The sequence below is a fragment of the Canis lupus genome, chromosome 35 (assembly GCF_011100685.1).
Source record: "Canis lupus familiaris isolate Mischka breed German Shepherd chromosome 35, alternate assembly UU_Cfam_GSD_1.0, whole genome shotgun sequence".
Lineage (NCBI taxonomy): Eukaryota > Metazoa > Chordata > Mammalia > Carnivora > Canidae > Canis > Canis lupus.
Window position 1 is genome coordinate 4,832,200 of NC_049256.1, and position 15,996 is coordinate 4,848,195.

Genomic DNA, 15,996 nt, shown 5'->3' on the forward strand with positions numbered 1-15,996 from the left:
GGGGTTCAAGAACTTGCCTCCCTCGCAGACTTCCTGTGCTAACCTCCGAGGTCGCGGCCACCACAATCGTAGCGTGGAAGCGTGGTGGGCGCCTCTCTAAGAAGAGCAAGTGACACAAAACCAGGGCTATGGAGAGAAGAGTTTGGTATAAATACTTTATTAAAGAAATAGTGTTTTCTTGTTAAAAAATACTACATTAAAGAAGAGAGTTTGGGGTTATCAGAACTTCCTCACAGAGTCACAGTGTAGGAGCGTCATCTGTTGAGCTCTCGGAACGGCCGGGCCATGGGTCAGCGGGACACCAGTACACACGCGGAAAGCACTGCAGTTGGCCGCCGGCCCGCACCCCTCGGGGGGTCTGAGAGCATCACTGAGTGGACAGTCTGTTCGATCCACTCTCTGCCTCTGCCTGCCTGGAGGCCTAGAGCCCTGCCGTCCCCGCGGGGTGAGAGCAGACTCGCTTTACCCAGGCGCTGAAGTACGGACAGCGAGAGCCGCATCGACAGGTAGAGTTTTTATTACTTGTAGTCAATGGTCGTGAAATGCCCTTCAGTGGATACCATCGGATGAGGTAGGGAAGACATTCCAGTGGAAATTTGTTAATGGGGCAACATCTTTTATTTCTGTACATTTACATACAAATTTCCCCCCAAAGGTACAACAGATGTGACATCATGCAGACGTTTAGCTTTGAACGACAGCTCAGAACTCAGCTGAGGCTTGTGCTGTGAACGAGCACCTCCAGAGTCATCCGGGTCGACGCGTACAGTAACACGGTTCGTACACAGAGACCTCCAGTGTTGGGGTTCGCAGAAAGGACAGAGGGAGGGAGGTGTCCCCCACGAGACATAACACACCGTACTGCTTTTCCAAAACACACAATACATTAACGTGAGGTGTTCTTTAAAAGAGTTGAAGCGTGGGCTCCCCCAGCACGAGCGTGCACCGCGCCACCGAGGGGCTGGCGATGCGATGGTCACACGGGTCATTTAATGGCACTTCAGTCATTTCTTGTTTGGCTCTAGGAAGCGGTAATTATGTTTGAGTGCAATGACTTCCTTTACGAGGTGGAGTTTTGCTCTTTTTTTCTGTTCTGTGGCCAAACCAACTTACCAGCCCCTCCCTCCCCGCTCCTTGCGAGGGCGTCTACGGTTCCAGAAAACAGCCCCGAAAACCTTCCCAGTGTCTCGGGCGCGGACGCTCAGGGGATGCGGCCTGAACTGCCGACTTCTGGAAAAGGACAAAAAATAAACGAAGAGGTGTCCAGCCCTGTCTCAGGTGTTCACATTTGTGCATAAGTGTTGTTGGAAGGGGCTCGCAGCTCCCTGGTAGGCCAGCGGGGTACGGGGGTGGCCGAGGGGGCTGCTGGGCACGTCTTGGGGCGTCTCCCCGGGCAGCGGGATGGGGGGTTGGGGCGTGCGGCGGGGAAGGCGGACTTGGGAGAGCAGGTGCCTGAGAAGTGTGTGCTCCCTGGCCGCGGGGCAGGCGGGACCCGGGAGTCCGCGCGCTGAGGCCTGGCAGGGCGCTGGAGGCTGCGGCCGCCTCCCACGCGGGGCAGGGCAGGGCGGGGCGGGGGTGGGGTAGGGAGGGCGGGGCAGGGCGGGGTAGGGAGGGCGGGGCGGGTTGGGCGGGGCAGGGGTGGGGTAGGGAGGGCGGGGCAGGGCGGGGCAGGGCGGGGCGGGGGCGGGGTAGGGAGGGCGGGGCGGGCCTGGGCGGGGCAGGGTAGGGAGGGCAGGGCGGGGCAGGGGTGGGGTAGGGAGGGCGGGGTAGGGAGGGCGGGGCGGGGGTGGGGTAGGGAGGGCGGGGCAGGGCGGGGTAGGGAGGGCGGGGCGGGCCTGGTCGGGGCGGGGTAGGGAGGGCAGGGCGGGGCGGGGGTGGGGTAGGGAGGGCGGGGCGGGGCGGGCCCAGGCGGGGCAGGGTCGGGGTAGGGGGGGGGTGGGGTAGGGAGGGCGGGGCAGGGCGGGGGGGGTGGGGCAGGGAGGGCAGGGCGGGGCGGGCCCAGGCGGGGCAGGGGCGGGGTAGGGAGGGCGGGGCAGGGGCGGACGGGCAGGGGCAGACGGGCTGGGCGGCCGGGGTACCCGTGGGCCCCGCGGCCGGGAGCTCCTCCGCTCGGTCCGCCCTCCCGGGGCCTGGGGCGCGGGCTTCGGGGCAGGTGCTCGGGGCGCGGGGCGTGGGGGACGGGCCGTGGCCCCGCCGAGACCGAGACCTCGTGCGTCGGGCAGGGCGCGGTCCCGGGGGCCAGGCCTGCGCTCGCTTGTCTCCGGGCCGGCCAGAGCCCCCGGGCCTTGCGCCTTCCTCGGGGCTCGGAGCCGGCTTGCCCTACGCGAGCCCGTGCGGCCGTCCGTGTGTCCCTCTGTCCCGCCGCCGGGGGTCCGCACGGGCTAGAGGCCTGGGCGAGGTGGCACAGACGCAGGGGGTCCCGGCGGGCGCGGGAGGACCGAGGAGGCCGAGGGCGGGGCGAGCTGGGCCCACCGCGCGGCCTTCCTCTCCGCATCTCCCCGCCCGGCCCAGCACCCGCCGCGGGCGTCCCGGCTCCCGGCTCCCGGCTCGAGGCCGCGGTGGCCCTGGAGGAACGTGGCTCACGGCGAAGGCGCGTCGCAAAGTGCGGGGGGGGGGGGGGGGGGGAAGATTCTAGAAAGGAACCAGGCTGTCCGCCCGCACCTCGGAGCTCGGAGCTCGTTGGCTGGTGGCGCGGGGCCCCGAGGAGGCCGCCCCGGTCGGGCCCCGCGACGGCGAGGGGGCGCCGGGAGGGGCGCGGGGAGAGCCCCGGGCTCCCGGGCGGGCGGCGGCTGCGGAACGTGGGTGACTTATTGCTGTCTCGCAACCGCTCCTGGTGCTTGCGGAGGCGGGGTGCGGGGGCTCGCCCGGGAGCCCGGGTCCTGGTGCTTGCTGAGGCGGGGTGCGGGGGGGCTCGCCGAGAGCCTGAGTCCTGGTGCTTGCAGACTTGGGGGGGGGGGCTCGCCCGAGAGCCCGGGTCCTGGTGCTTGCAGAGGTTGAGGGGGGCTCGACAGAGAGCCCGGGCCCTGGTGCTTGCAGACTTGGGGTGGGGCTTGCCCGGGAGACCCGGTCCTGGTGCTTGCAGAGTTGGGGGGGGCTCGCCCAAGAGCCCGGGTCCTGGTGCTTGCAGACTTGGGGGGGGGCTCGCCTGAGAGCCCGGGTCCTGGTGCTTGCAGAGGCCGGGGGGGCTTGCCCGAGAGCCCGAGTCCTGGTGCTTGCAGAGGCCGAGGGTCTCACCCAAGAGCCTCATCCTGGTGCTTGCAGAGGCCGGGGGGGCTCGCCGGAGAGCCCGAGTCCTGGTGCTTGCAGAGTTGGGGGGTGCTCACTCGAGAGCCCAGGTCCTGGTGCTTGCAGAGTTGGGGGGAGGCTCACCCGGGAGACCCGGTCCTGGTGCTTGCAGAGTTGGGGCGGGGGGCTCGCCCGAGAGCCCGGGTCCTGGTGCTTGCAGAGTTGGAGGGGGGCTCGCCTGAGAGCCCGGGTCCTGGTGCTTGCAGAGGCCAGGGGGGCTTGCCCGAGAGCCCGAGTCCTGGTGCTTGCAGAGGTTGGGGGGGTCGCCTGAGAGCCCGGGTCCTGGTGCTTGCAGAGGCCGAGGGTCTCACCCAAGAGCCTCATCCTGGTGCTTGCAGAGGCCGGGGGGGGCTCGCCCAAGAGCCCAGGTTCTGATGCTTGCAGAGGCCGGGGTCCTGGGGGGTCTCACCCGAGAGCCCCAGTTCTGGTGCTTGCAGAGTCTGGGATCCGGGGCCCAGGGGGACACGCCCCAGAGCCCCACTCCTGGCCCGGGGGCCCCTGTGCGGCCAGAGGTGGCGGGGAGGGGGGACGCGGCTCCCCCAGGCACTGCCGTTGGGCCAAGTCAGCAGGGGACGGTCATCTGGGCTGGGCACCTGGGGACCCCACAGGCAGGTCAGCTGGGTCCCGAGGGCTTTCGGTGGCACAGTGGCCCGCGGTGGGGGTGTGACCCTGCGGGAGCCGAGGCAAGGCGGGGGCTGGGCTCCGGCCTGCTCCCCCCTGCTCCAGGCAGCTCGCCAACCGGGACCACTGGCCACTCAGGACTTCGGTGGAAGGTTTCGGCGGTTCCCCCAGGAGCTTCCAGCCTCAAGTACGAATGGATGCTCTCGAAGGAGAAGACGGAGCTGGTTTTAATGGTATTTGGGAGCTGCTTTCCCCCAGCGCGGAGCACAAGCGCTCCCCTCACAGACACGCACACAGAAACCCCTTTAAAAACCAGACACAGACTCCCTCGCAAAAACCCAATCGATTACATTTCACTCTGTCTGCAAGGCGGTCACGGGGACAGGTCTGAGCGCCGCTGGCAGGTGGGGCCCAGAGCAGGGCCCGGTCCCTGCGCGGTGCCACCTCCGTGGCTGTGACCTTCGGGGCCGCCGCTGTCCCACAGCGTCCTCCTCGCAGCCGCGACCCGCTTCTGAAGGAGGTGGTTCTGTTTTGAGATCAGTTAGAGGAAAGGGAATAAAGTGCTTCTCGTAAAAATGACCAAAATAAATACAAACATCTCATGGCAGAAAAGAAAGTCTGAAGGGTTATCTTCCAAGAATTGGCTTCCCCAACACAACACACGATCCTTAGAGTTTTGGAAAGAGAATTTCCCCACACCGCTGACAGTCTTGGCATCCGCAGGGCTGCAGCAGCAGAGAACTGGGTTCTCCTGCCCCCCGCCCCCCAGCCCTACGTCGGGTCCCTGGTCTGTAGGCCTGCGCCCAGGCAGCCCCCAACGCCCCGGGCCGGGCGGCCCACAGTACCCCCTTCGGGGACGCCTGTGCCCAGAGCTACATGGACTTCATGCCGTTGGCCGTGGCATTCTCGGGCAGCCCGTCCCCTGCGGTGGCCGCGTCGTGGAGGCCGGAGTAGTCCTTGAGCTCGGCGTTGGTGAGCAGGAGGGGCTGCTCCCCCTTCCTGTGCGACAGGAGCGGCTGCCGAGTGTAGTGCTCCCCATTGGAGATGTTCTCGGGCAGGTTCTGGTTCCTGCTCTCGGGCAGCAGGAGGATGCAGATGATGCAGATGAGCGTGCAGCAGGCGAAGATGATGTGGTGCAGGAAGTAGCCTTTCTGGTTGTGCAGGTCGATGATGGGCGCCGTCAGCATGCCGAAGCCCGCGCTGGCCAGCACCAGCCCCAGCCCGCCGCACCTGCGGGAGAGCACGAGCGCACACCGTTAGCGTCTGCGGTCAGAGCCCGGGCGCCGCGGGGGGCCACGGTGACTCTGGGGTAGGGACACGCCTGAGCAGGATCCCAGGCATCACCCCAGTGCGTCCGCGTGTGGGATCCCCCAGACCACCCTCACCTTGGCTGTCTTTGTACCACCTCTGAGTAGCACTTTTTCTCCCCAGCTCAGAATTTTTTTTTTTTTACTTTATTTTAGAAGGGCAATTTTTTTTTAAAATTTTTATTTATTTATGATAGTCACAGAGAGAGAAAGAGAGGCAGAGACACAGGCAGAGAGAAGCAGGCTCCATGCACCGGGAGCCCGATGTGGGAATCGATCCTGGGTCTCCAGGATCGCGCCCTGGGCCAAAGGCAGGCGCCAAACCGCTGCGCCACCCAGGGATCCCAAGAAGGGCAATTTTATAATACTGCCGTGAATGGAAAAGCAGCAGTACTCGCCGTAGACAGGCCACGACAAAGTATTATTAAATTATGCTATCTCCCAAGGTTCGCTCTCCGCTTAGAAACGGGTTAGCGGGGCGGTGGGGGTGGGTTCACAAGGGTCATAGAGGGTCTTACGGACATACCAGCACTAACAGATTTTTCTCTGGCCATGACTAGAGAGGCTGGAAGATACTTTAAAACACAACCGTGTTTCTCACTGTGAGTTCTTGTTTATTGCTGTGCCCCGTGTCTTTCCTGAAAGCAAGCTGCCCTGTGTCTGAGAGCTGTCATGCCAGAAGCTGTGCCTGGTGACCGAAAGTCACAGCACACTGAGTTCAGGAAGTACGAAGTGCGAGCCTGGAGCAGGTGCTGCGTATCGCCACTCCTCTGCCATTTGAGGGAACCTACCAGAGTTCCAAAGTTCCGAGACAGAAATGAAATGCAACATTTAAAAGAACGAAGTTGGGTAACATCACACAGGAAAGTGAACCGAAAATGGATTACGGACTCAAAACGTAAGTGCTGAACCTGTAACGCTTTTAAGAAGAAAACATAAGGGGAAATTGTTGTGATCTTAGGTGAGGCAAAGATTTCCTACATATGACACTAAAAGCAGGATCTAGAAGAGAAGATGATCACTAGGACTTCCTCGTCCCTTGTGAAGGGTAGAAGGTTTTTTTTTTTTTTTTTTTTTTTTTTTTTTTTTTTTTTTTTTTTGTGGGCAGAAGGTTTTTTTTTTTTAATTTCTCAAGAAAATGAAAAGCGAAGCCACAGACTGGGAGAACATGGATACTGAGCACGTCTGATAAAGGACTTGTATCCAGAGTATATAAAGAACACTTAGTAAGAAGACAAGCAATTTAAAATATGAGCCAGACATCTGAGTAGACATTACTTCAAAGACACTGTACAAACTGCACAACATTCAAAGCACCCAAGCAGATGTACAGTAGTGACACCGGCCATCGGAGAGATGCGCGCCCCAGCCGCAGTAAGGTGCTGCCTCACACGCGCTCGGACAGCAACAGTCAAAAAGGCAGAGAGCGACGGGGAGCCTGGGCTTTGTCTTCGGCACAGGTCATGATCCTGGGGCCCCGGGACCGATCCCCGCATCATGCTCCCTGCTCAGCGGGGAGCCTGCTATTCCCTTTCCCTCTGCCGCTCCCCCTGCTTGTATGCTCTTGCTCTCAAAGAGATAAATAAATCTTTTATAAAAAAGGTGGAGTGGCAGCTGTTGGTGAGGCTGAGCTGAGAACGCCACCCACAACCACCGCAGCTGGGAAGGCAAAGCGGGAGTGGCCGTGGAAAAGCCTGGCAGTTTCTGAAGTAGTGACATGCAAACTTGTGTGTGACCCAGCGACTCCACTCTTGGAGACACAGGAGACACAGACCCCATGAAGACTCGGAAGCCAGTGTTCGCCGCAGCATTATTCCTAACAGCCAAACCTCCGAAAGGACCTCAAAGCCCGTCACCTGGTGATGGATACAGCAAACATGGCACATCACGTCCAATGGGACAGCATTCTGCAGTCGGAAGAGAGTGGAGCGCTGACACAGGCCAGGATGTGGGGCAGTTTAAGATACTACACTATGTGACTGTGTGACTCTATTTTCTTTTTTTTTAAAAGGATTTTATGTATTTATTCATGAAAGGCACAGAGAGAGGCAGAGACATGGGCAGAGGGAGAAGCCGGCTCCGCGCAGGGAGCCCAACGTGGGACTCGATCCTGGGACTCCAGGGTCACGCCCTGGGTGGAAGGCAGACGCTCCACCGCTGAGCCACCCAGGTGTCCCTGTGTGACTATTCAAATAAAATTTTGGAAAAGCAGGGGGTTAGCAAATCTACAGAGACTGTGATGGCCTGGGGCTGCGAATGGGGACAGACGCAGATGCAGATGGCCAGGACGGAGCTTTCTGAGTGGGAATGTCCTGGAGCTGGATCTATGGTGGCGATTACACTAAAGATGACTGGATCGTAGATTTAAAATGCGTGTATTAGACGGTATGCGAATCAGAGCTCGGTAAAGCTGTTACAAGCCCCAGAACTGTGCCAGCCCGGGGACTGGGGCCTCCCGCTGACACGAACCCCCATGCTTCCAGGGTGGGGTGGCCACCCAGGCCTCCTCCTGTCACCCCGAGCTGCTCACCCCTTCTGCTTTGCTTTGCCCCCCTTGTGGCTGAGCAGCGGCTCCCTGTGGGGGGCGGGGGGCCTTCCTGGGGCTCTGCTGTCAGCACTGACCGGAGAGCCGGCCCTCTGGCCTGCAGGTCCTAGGTGGACAGGTGTGACAGGAGCGGGGGCTCCCCAGGGGGACAGGGGTACCTTAGGGCCACCTTAACGTGGACACAGAGAGTTCATGGTCAAGACAGAGGGGGGCACAGGGAAGAAACGCTTTCTCACAAAGAATGGAACAGAATGACAATCGTGGGTGCGTGGGTGGACAACGTGGGGAGCCTCCCTTCCTCATTCTGTCATTTTTTTTTTTTTTTTTAATTTGAGAGCGAGTGAGAGAGAGAGAGAGAGAGAGCCCATTAGCAGGGCTGGGGGAGAAGCAGGCTCCCCCCTGGGCAGGGAGCCCGATGATGCGGGGCTTGGTCCCAGGGCCCCGGGGTCATGACCTGAGCTGAGGCAGCCGCCTACCCCCCTGAGCCCCGGGGCGCCCCTGTCCTGTTTCAGAACAACAGCAAGACACTCCCCCTTTCTCTCAGCCCCAAAGGAGAAAGGCCTTTCTCTGCCACAGGACGGGGCTCCTCACAGCCCTGGTGCATGGGGGGGGGGGGCATGGAGGGCACGGCCTGCAGGCCGACCAGGCACAGGGCCCTCGGGACAGGGTCGCGGCCCGGCAGTTGCCAGACTCCTGCGTCCCGCAGCCTCCTCTGCCCCACCCGTGACCGAGCCCCAGCCGGCTCCCCGCTCAGGCTCCTCCGGGCCGCCCTCCCTGCACGGGCCTAGCCTGCAGCCCGCGTCCCTCGGGCCCTTTCCTCACCGCTGACGAAGTGACTTTTCCAGAAGGTGGAGTGGAGCACACCCCTCCCCTTCTCGGTCTCCCGAGGGCCCCCGCCCGACGTGCACCCCGCGCCCGGCCCCTCGGCCCCGGCCCCTCCGCGAAGCTCTGGCCTCTGCTCAGCCAGCAGGGAGGCCCACCGGGGTTTGCTGTGGGGGAGGCCGGGGAGGCTCCTGCTCCTCGGCGACGGGCTCCGAGCACAGCTTGGGAGCCAGGGGCCTGGGTGAGAGCCCTGGGAGCCTCAGGGAGGATCTGGGACGCCGGGGTCCCCGGGGCCGGGGCTGCTGCTCTTCCCGCTTGTCTCGCTCCTTCTCCCTCCGTCCTTGGCCTCACCCAGCAGAAACGCTGATGGATTTCTAACGTCCTGGTTGCTGCGCTAATACGGGAGTGGCAAAGAGCAGGAAGGGACAGCAGGCAGGTCCATGGACTGGCTTGGGGTGGGAGGGTGGTGTCCCTCCGTAGGTGCTGGGGAGAAGCCTGATGGCAGGGCCCGGGGCTGAGCAAGTTCGAGAACTAAGAGGATGAAGAGCAGATGAGCCCTTCCCGCCAGTCCAGAGCCTCCCGGGAGGACGGAGACCCAAAGTCGGTTGGCGGAGCGTGCTGGCACCACTCTGCTCCTTTGTCCTGCCACCCGCAGCCCGCGTAGGGCAGGATGCCTCTGCAGCTGCCTCACGTCCACCGCCCGCCCTCTTCCTTCCAGGGACCCTGGCTCAGGCTCCGTCTATACACACACGCCTCACCTGGGCCGCCGGAGCTGCAGAAGTGCCCCGGCCCCGCTGCCCGCCCGCCGCCCGCGCCCCTCGGTGTAGCCCAGGGACCCCGGTTGCGTTTGCGTCTCTGTGTGTCTAACAGACTTCAGAGGTTTTCAGGGGCAGGACCAGGTCAGCCCAGCCCGGTGTCCCTGTGCACGGGAGGCAGCTTCCTGAAACCTCACACCTCCCAGCGTTCAGACCCTTGCATCTGGATTGTGAGCTGGGCCTAGTAATTTACTTTCCACCAATAAAATATGGGAAAGGTAATGAGACGTCCCTCCCCGTGATCAGGTTACCAAAGACCGCCTCCTAGCAGATTTTCTTGCTGGCTTTGATGAGGCAAGCTGTTAGGTCGTCATAGCAGGAACGAAGGCCGCCTCCGGTCAGCCCGGAACTGGACTGAGGCTCTGGGTGCAAGAGCCAGCGAGGAGCTGAATTCTGCTGCTCTGATCCACTGTCTGCCCCCTTCATATGTTGAACGCCCAGTGTGACCGTGTTAGGAGGTGAGGCCTCTGGGGGCTGATTAGGTCCTTTTTTTTTTTTTTTTTGATTTTTTAAAAAAATGTATTCATGATAGACATAGAGAGAGAGAGAGAGAGGCAGAGACACAGGCAAAGGGAGAAGCAGGCTCCATGCCCGGAGCCCGAAGTGGGACTTGAGCCCGGGACCCCAGGATCGCGCCCTGGGCTAAAGGCAGGCGCTAAACTGCTGAGCCACCCAGGGATCCCCGGGTGATTGGGTCCTGAGGGAGGGGCACTCCTGAATGGAAGAGGCACCCCAGAGAGCTCCCTCACCCCTCCGCGTGCGAGGACACAGAGGGAAGACGGCTGCCAGCGAGCCGGGAAGCAGACTAACCAAACCCCAAGTCTGTGGACACCTGGATCTGAGACTTCCATCCTCCGAGACACTAAGAAATAAGCCACTGTTGTTCATGAGCCACGCAGTCTGTGCTGTTCTGCTACAGCGGCACGGACACCCGAGGCAGCCAGCAACCACGGGGTGAGCGTGAAGGCCGTGGATTGTAGCCTGTGGGAGACCCTGAAGCGGGGGGCCCAGCACGGCCTCGCCAAGTCCTGCCCACAGACCCCGCGAGACAACCAACCTGAGCCGTTTTAAACCACTAACTTTGCGGGATAATTTTTTACACGGCAACAGGTAACTGGTAGGCTCAGTGAGCGACGGAATTTCCTGGCTTTAGCTATGCAAGAAGAGAGACCGTCACGGCCTCTCGCCCAGGCGGTGGTGCGTCGCCAGTACCAGGTACTGGTAGAAAGCCTTTCACCAAGGCAGAGACAAAGTGTGGGGGGAAGAGTCACGCCATCGTGCTACTGGGCCCCCAAGGAGACACAAATCAGGAATAGCAATATTTGGGGGGGGGGCATCTTCCAGAGATACCAGCCCCCTTCCCAGGCACAGGGTCCCGGACCACCTTTTACAGACGCTCTGCGCCTCTCTGTTGGCATTTCTTCAGATGCCTGGTGTCTGTTTGCTCTGTGAGCTTGTCAAGGGCAAGGATTATTTTCTAGGGTGTCAGCTGGCATGTGTTATTTATGCTCAATAAATACTGGATGCTGCGGATTATACTGGCTTCCTGGGTGGGAAGGTCAGCTCGCCCAGATGAATGGGGCGGGTTAAAAACAGATGACCCCCGGGAAGAGCACTGTGATGGGAGTCCCGTCTAAGATGAATACAAACACCTAAAATAGCTGGTTAGTCTTTCTGGGCATTCCGGGCCACTCTGGAAACCCCAGGATGTTCCAAGGGACAGAGGGGCGCCAGGGAGAATGGATGTGTTTCCTCAGGGGTCTTCAGGACCAGTAAGACATCACTTTCCCTGAGACCGTCTGGGTTTCTGTGGACCTCCTTGTCACAAAGCGTGGATGGCCCTGATGAGCGGGGAGACGTAGCTTGCTCAGTGCTTACAAGTCCACGTGCGCGTTACGCCACAGGGGGTAGAGCACCTGAGCCGCAGGGAAGGCTGCACACAGACCCGCCGTCGAGGGGGCAGAGGTCCGCGTGCGACAAGCTTGCTACATGTGCCAAAACACATATTGATATCTGACATTAATAAATCATGTCAAGGGGGATCCTTGGGTGGCTCAGTGGTTTAGCGTCTGCCTTCGGCCCAGGGGCTGATCCTGGAGTCCCGGGATCGAGTCCCACGTCAGGCTCCCTGCATATGGAGCCTGCTTCTCCCTCTGCCTGTGCCTCTGGCTCTCTCTCTCTCTCTATCATGAATGAATAAATAAAATCTTAAAAAAAAAAAATAAATCATGTCAAGTATATTTGGTTTACGGTAGGATTGGACAGCTCGCTCAAGTAGCCACGTCTATGTGCGTGTGCATATATATAAAATGCAGACTGTCCACGTGCATGCATCGTATGTGATATTATACATATTTTTATGTACTTTTTTTTTTCCGTGAAAGCAATTTTCTGTTTGCTTTTCTTTTTTTTTTCTTTTTTCTGTTTGCTTTTCTATCAAGGATATCTTGCAATCATTCAGGATTAATTTGGGAACATTTCTGAATTCGGTATACCATTCTTGGCTTTGTGTTGTCTTTTTGAAATCTTGGTTTAGAGAATGGGGCCATTATTACAGGCTTGGCTTCCAGGTGCTTTACCTTCATTTTCCTCCCCTAAAATGCGGACTTGGTGCATTTCTGCTTTTCTTCAGGTCGTCACTAGACGGCAGCATATGCCCATGTTTGAATATCAGAGCCCCAGCCGCCTCAATTCATAGACAAAATAACCAGGGGGAGAATTTTGTCTCCCTGTGCTGTAGGGGCACAAAAGTTTTTAATATCTGGACTGGATATTGTTATTTCACTAGTAATAATATCTAAATTAAGGATATAAAGACTGATACACAGGCTGCTTACTATTAGCATGAAATTAAGAATTCTAGAATTTGGGACGCCCAGGTGGCTCAGCGGTTGGGCCTTCGGCTCAGGGCATGATCCTGGGGTCCTGGGAACGAGTCCCACATCAGGCTCCCTGCAGGGAGCCTGCGTTTCCCTCTGCCTGTGTCTCTGCCTCTCTCTGTGTCTCCAATGAATAAAAAAAAAAAAAAATCTAAAACAGGAAAAAAAAATCTAGGATCTTCAAATCATTCTTTTAAACACATGAATACCAAGCATCTTCTGTTTAAACAGAACAAGCAAACCTCCCATTTCTCACTTCCTCTTTTGTATTGCTTAATTTGTCTTGACTACATTTCTTTGAAGTCAAGGATAAGCAAATATTTGTGCTGGTTTTACAGGAATCAATATAACTGCCAAAAATATTCGGGTAGGAATCATGAATAATATCAGTTGTCATCTACTGAGGCTGCACCCTTATATATACATATATATCTATATCTACTTGTTCTTCCTCAGTATCACTTCCATAGAACAAGACAGTCATAAATAGTCTCGTTTTAGGGCAAAGAGATGCAGGCTGGCAATAGGACTTGCCCGAGGCCACACGGAGAAACGTGGCCTCTGGCACCACCCACAGCTCCATCCACGCTCTCATGCCGAAGATCCGAATCTGGGGCTCTGGGCCACAGCATGTGCACTTTGGTTGTTCATCCTGCTGCCGAACTCCTGGCCTGTGTGCCTTGGCTCCTTGGCCTTTAGCATCCGTCCTCTGCATGTGTAGGTTGTGTACTCAAGACACGCATTCATTAAGACATGAATTTTTAAAAGATGTTAAACAGACTCCAGGTGTCCCATTACACAACTCCATCCTGTCCTTGATGCCTCTTTTTGAGACAGGTTCAGAGCAGAAGACATCAGGCATCAGGTTCTCAGTCCGGAGGTGGGAACGGGGAGTAGTTACTCCGAAGGAATTTCTGAGAGAGGGCCAGTTCCAAGAAAGAAGCTTCTAGAAAAAGGGGTGGGTCAGCCCGAAGGGGAGGAAAGCAGAAGGTACAGGAAGGAGTGGCTGAGCTCATGTAGAACAGAGAACTAACAGCCAAGGCCCAGGGGCTCTGGAAAATGTGATGGGCTTATTGTGACCAGGGCCTGCCTCCTCTCTGAGCGACCCCTTTGGTGAGGGGTGAGGATGACAGTGAAGGCCTCAGGGGCTCCCAGATGGACACGGCATAGAGAAGATGATCCTGCACCAAAAAGCCACCAACTGCTTGCAGGTCAACCAGGCCCCGGGCTACTCGTCACCAAGCCAAAGGGGAGAGGGTGCTGCAGACATGGGCCTTCCCCAGGTGCCTGCAGAGGCGCCAGCTCCTGAGGCCACGAAGCGAACCGAGGAAGAGTGTGCTGCAGGTGGACAGCATCTAGGCCAGGCCCCGGCGGGAGGGAAGCACTTCTCTGCAATGTAAAGTCTGGGTGGGGTCTCATGAAACAGCAGTAAATCCTAAGTTCCTTAGACTCCAGTGAGTCTCTCATTCTGGGACGAAGGGTTTCTACAAGCCTCTGTGCAAAACCCTTCTTGTCCTCCAGTTGGCTTCTAGCTGGTTAATCCTGGCATCTCAACCCCGGCTGCCGTGCTGGGTACGAACAGCCTTGCAGAAAAAGGTTCGTTCTGTATTCAGGAAAATGAAGCGCCGTGTAACGCCGTAGGTTGATTATGCTTCAATGAGTAAAAGAAAAAGCTCACCGGCCCCAAGCCACCCACCCTAGTTTATCTGGGATTTGGCTCTGTGACGTGTGAAGTGGGGTGGTGAGGGCGGCGGCGGGGGGCGGGGGGAGGTCAACTTCTGTCCCAGGGACTCGGTGGGAATTGTCGCCGAGCGTGGACGCGGGAAAGAGCCAGGCCTCTGACGGGGAGGGGCGCGGGGGCGACACCAGGACCCCTTCCTTCCCGGCCAGAGACCCCCTTTGGACTCGACTTCCTTTCATCCCTCTGCAAGAACAAAAACAGCACCAAAGGTCAAATATTTCTTCTCGCGTGTCATCGTGGCAGGCCGGATCCAAGAGCGCATTTGTTGAATGTCTAGCGCCAGCCAGTCTCTGCGGGTCTGCCTCAGAGAGGAAGAGGCTACGGTACTGCCTTCGGCGGAGCTTGTGAAGCGAGTCTCAGCAGCGGCAGTTACGGGGTGGCGGCCCCCGGTCCCTCGGCGCTGCGGAGAGGCCAGCGGGCCGTGCGTGACCTCTGCTCTACGGGAGGGCCCTCCTCGCCGTGTTCCTTGGTCAGGGAAGGAGATTTTCACCGGCAAAGGAAAGACACGGAGGGAGATGCTGTCCGCCTGGGGCATCTTGCAACCTCAGCATGAACTAAGCTCAGGCGTCCTCTTCGCTTGGCCGCAGGAGGTCGGAACACGGTGCGCCACCGGGCGTCTAATTGCTTTTTCCCTCCTACACCGACAATCCCGTGCCATCATGTCCCACGGGCGCCCAGACTTGGCATGTATCGTGAAAATCCGGGAGAATGAAGCAAAATGAGGTCACGTGACACTCCCCTCGTGGGCATGATTCCGGAGGTGCGGAGGCAAGTCCCCGCCTGCCCCCGCCCACGTCCCCCGCAGCACCCGGACCCATAATGTCTACGCTCGAGAAGCCCGCGGGTCGGCAGTGCCCAGGCGAGGTCCAGTGTGGCACCAGCCGGGATGAACCCTGCCCTGAGCCGCAACAGCAATCGCCAGGGAAGGGGCCCGGTCCTGCGGTGGGGGCCGCCTTTCTCCATGGAGGCAAACCCTTCTATTACGCTGTTATCGTCACAGCATCGGAGGGCGCGTGGCACCTGGTGCCACTCCCCGGACTGGCAAGGACGGAGCCAACCTTCCCTCAGGAACTGAAACCCCAGCCAGTGGCCCTCCAGGGGAACGGCGCAGAGCGTCCTGCACCTCGGAGAGTGCCCCACTCCCCGCTCCCTGCTCCCCGGGCTCGCGCCAGGAGGGATGCCCCGGTCAGGTGCCAGCGGACCCTCGCGGGCCTGGGAGTCAGGGCCAAGCTCCCCCCATCTGAAGCCCTGACGGCTCAGGACGCACGCTGCGCCCCTGCCTGGAGGCCGGGGCGGGACAAGGGACACTCGGGTTCATTCCGCGGGAGCCTTGCTGCGCCCCCGGCCCCCCGAAGTCCTAGGAAGAGGCCGCAGGGTGGGGCGCCTCCCGGGACCTACCTGATTACCGTGGGGGTGATCTCCGCACAGAAGAACACGCTCAGGCTTCCCACGGCGTGGGAGGCAAACATGCCCACGATGGAAAACGCGATGGAGAATTTGTCCTTGACGCTATCGCTCATACCTGAAGGAGAATCAGAGGGGGGGCGGTGAGGGGGCGCCTGAGGGAAGGGAAAGGAGGCTGGCCAGGCAGGTGGGGGCCGTGCGAGACAGCAGCCGGGCAAGGGACGGGGGACACGGGGCGCCTTCCCCTTCCCCCTCCCCAGGTGGGGGCGCAGCCTGGCACGCTCAGTTCTGTCTGGAGACCGAGGAGCACCTCTGGGTGTACTAGGTCAGACCCTCTGGGCAGCAGACTTTGTTAGGGTTCCCGTGATTCCCCGTGGGCTTGATGCTGGAGCCCATGCTGACTGCCAGATTCCTGAGGCCACAAGCCTGGCCTGGGCCGGGGGGAAGGCTGGTGGCCCCCCCGGGGGTCCTAGCAGTGTCCCTCCTACCCCAGCCTTCAGGGAAACAAGGCCTCTGCACCCCAGAGAGCCCTGGCTCTTCCGGGCTCAGGTGTGACCCGCCCAGCACACAGGACAGG

General features: G+C 59.5%; 1 protein-coding gene across 3 annotated transcripts in view; it reads right to left on the minus strand.

Annotated features, from left to right (window-relative positions):
- Nucleotides 1–4,112: 4,112 nt before the first annotated feature.
- SLC22A23 (solute carrier family 22 member 23) overlaps nt 4,113–15,996 on the minus strand; it is a 163,384-nt gene continuing 151,500 nt past the window's right edge. The window contains exons 10-11 of one of the 3 annotated variants that reach the window (XM_038584042.1): nt 15,414–15,537; nt 4,113–5,136 (exon numbers count right to left, since the gene is read on the minus strand). In XM_038584042.1, coding sequence (XP_038439970.1) covers nt 4,779–5,136; nt 15,414–15,537 — 482 coding nt within the window. In that variant the 3' untranslated portion in view covers nt 4,113–4,778. The remainder of the gene's footprint in view (nt 5,137–15,413; nt 15,538–15,996) is intronic. The other 2 variants (XM_038584043.1, XR_005384216.1) reach the window with 2 other exon arrangements.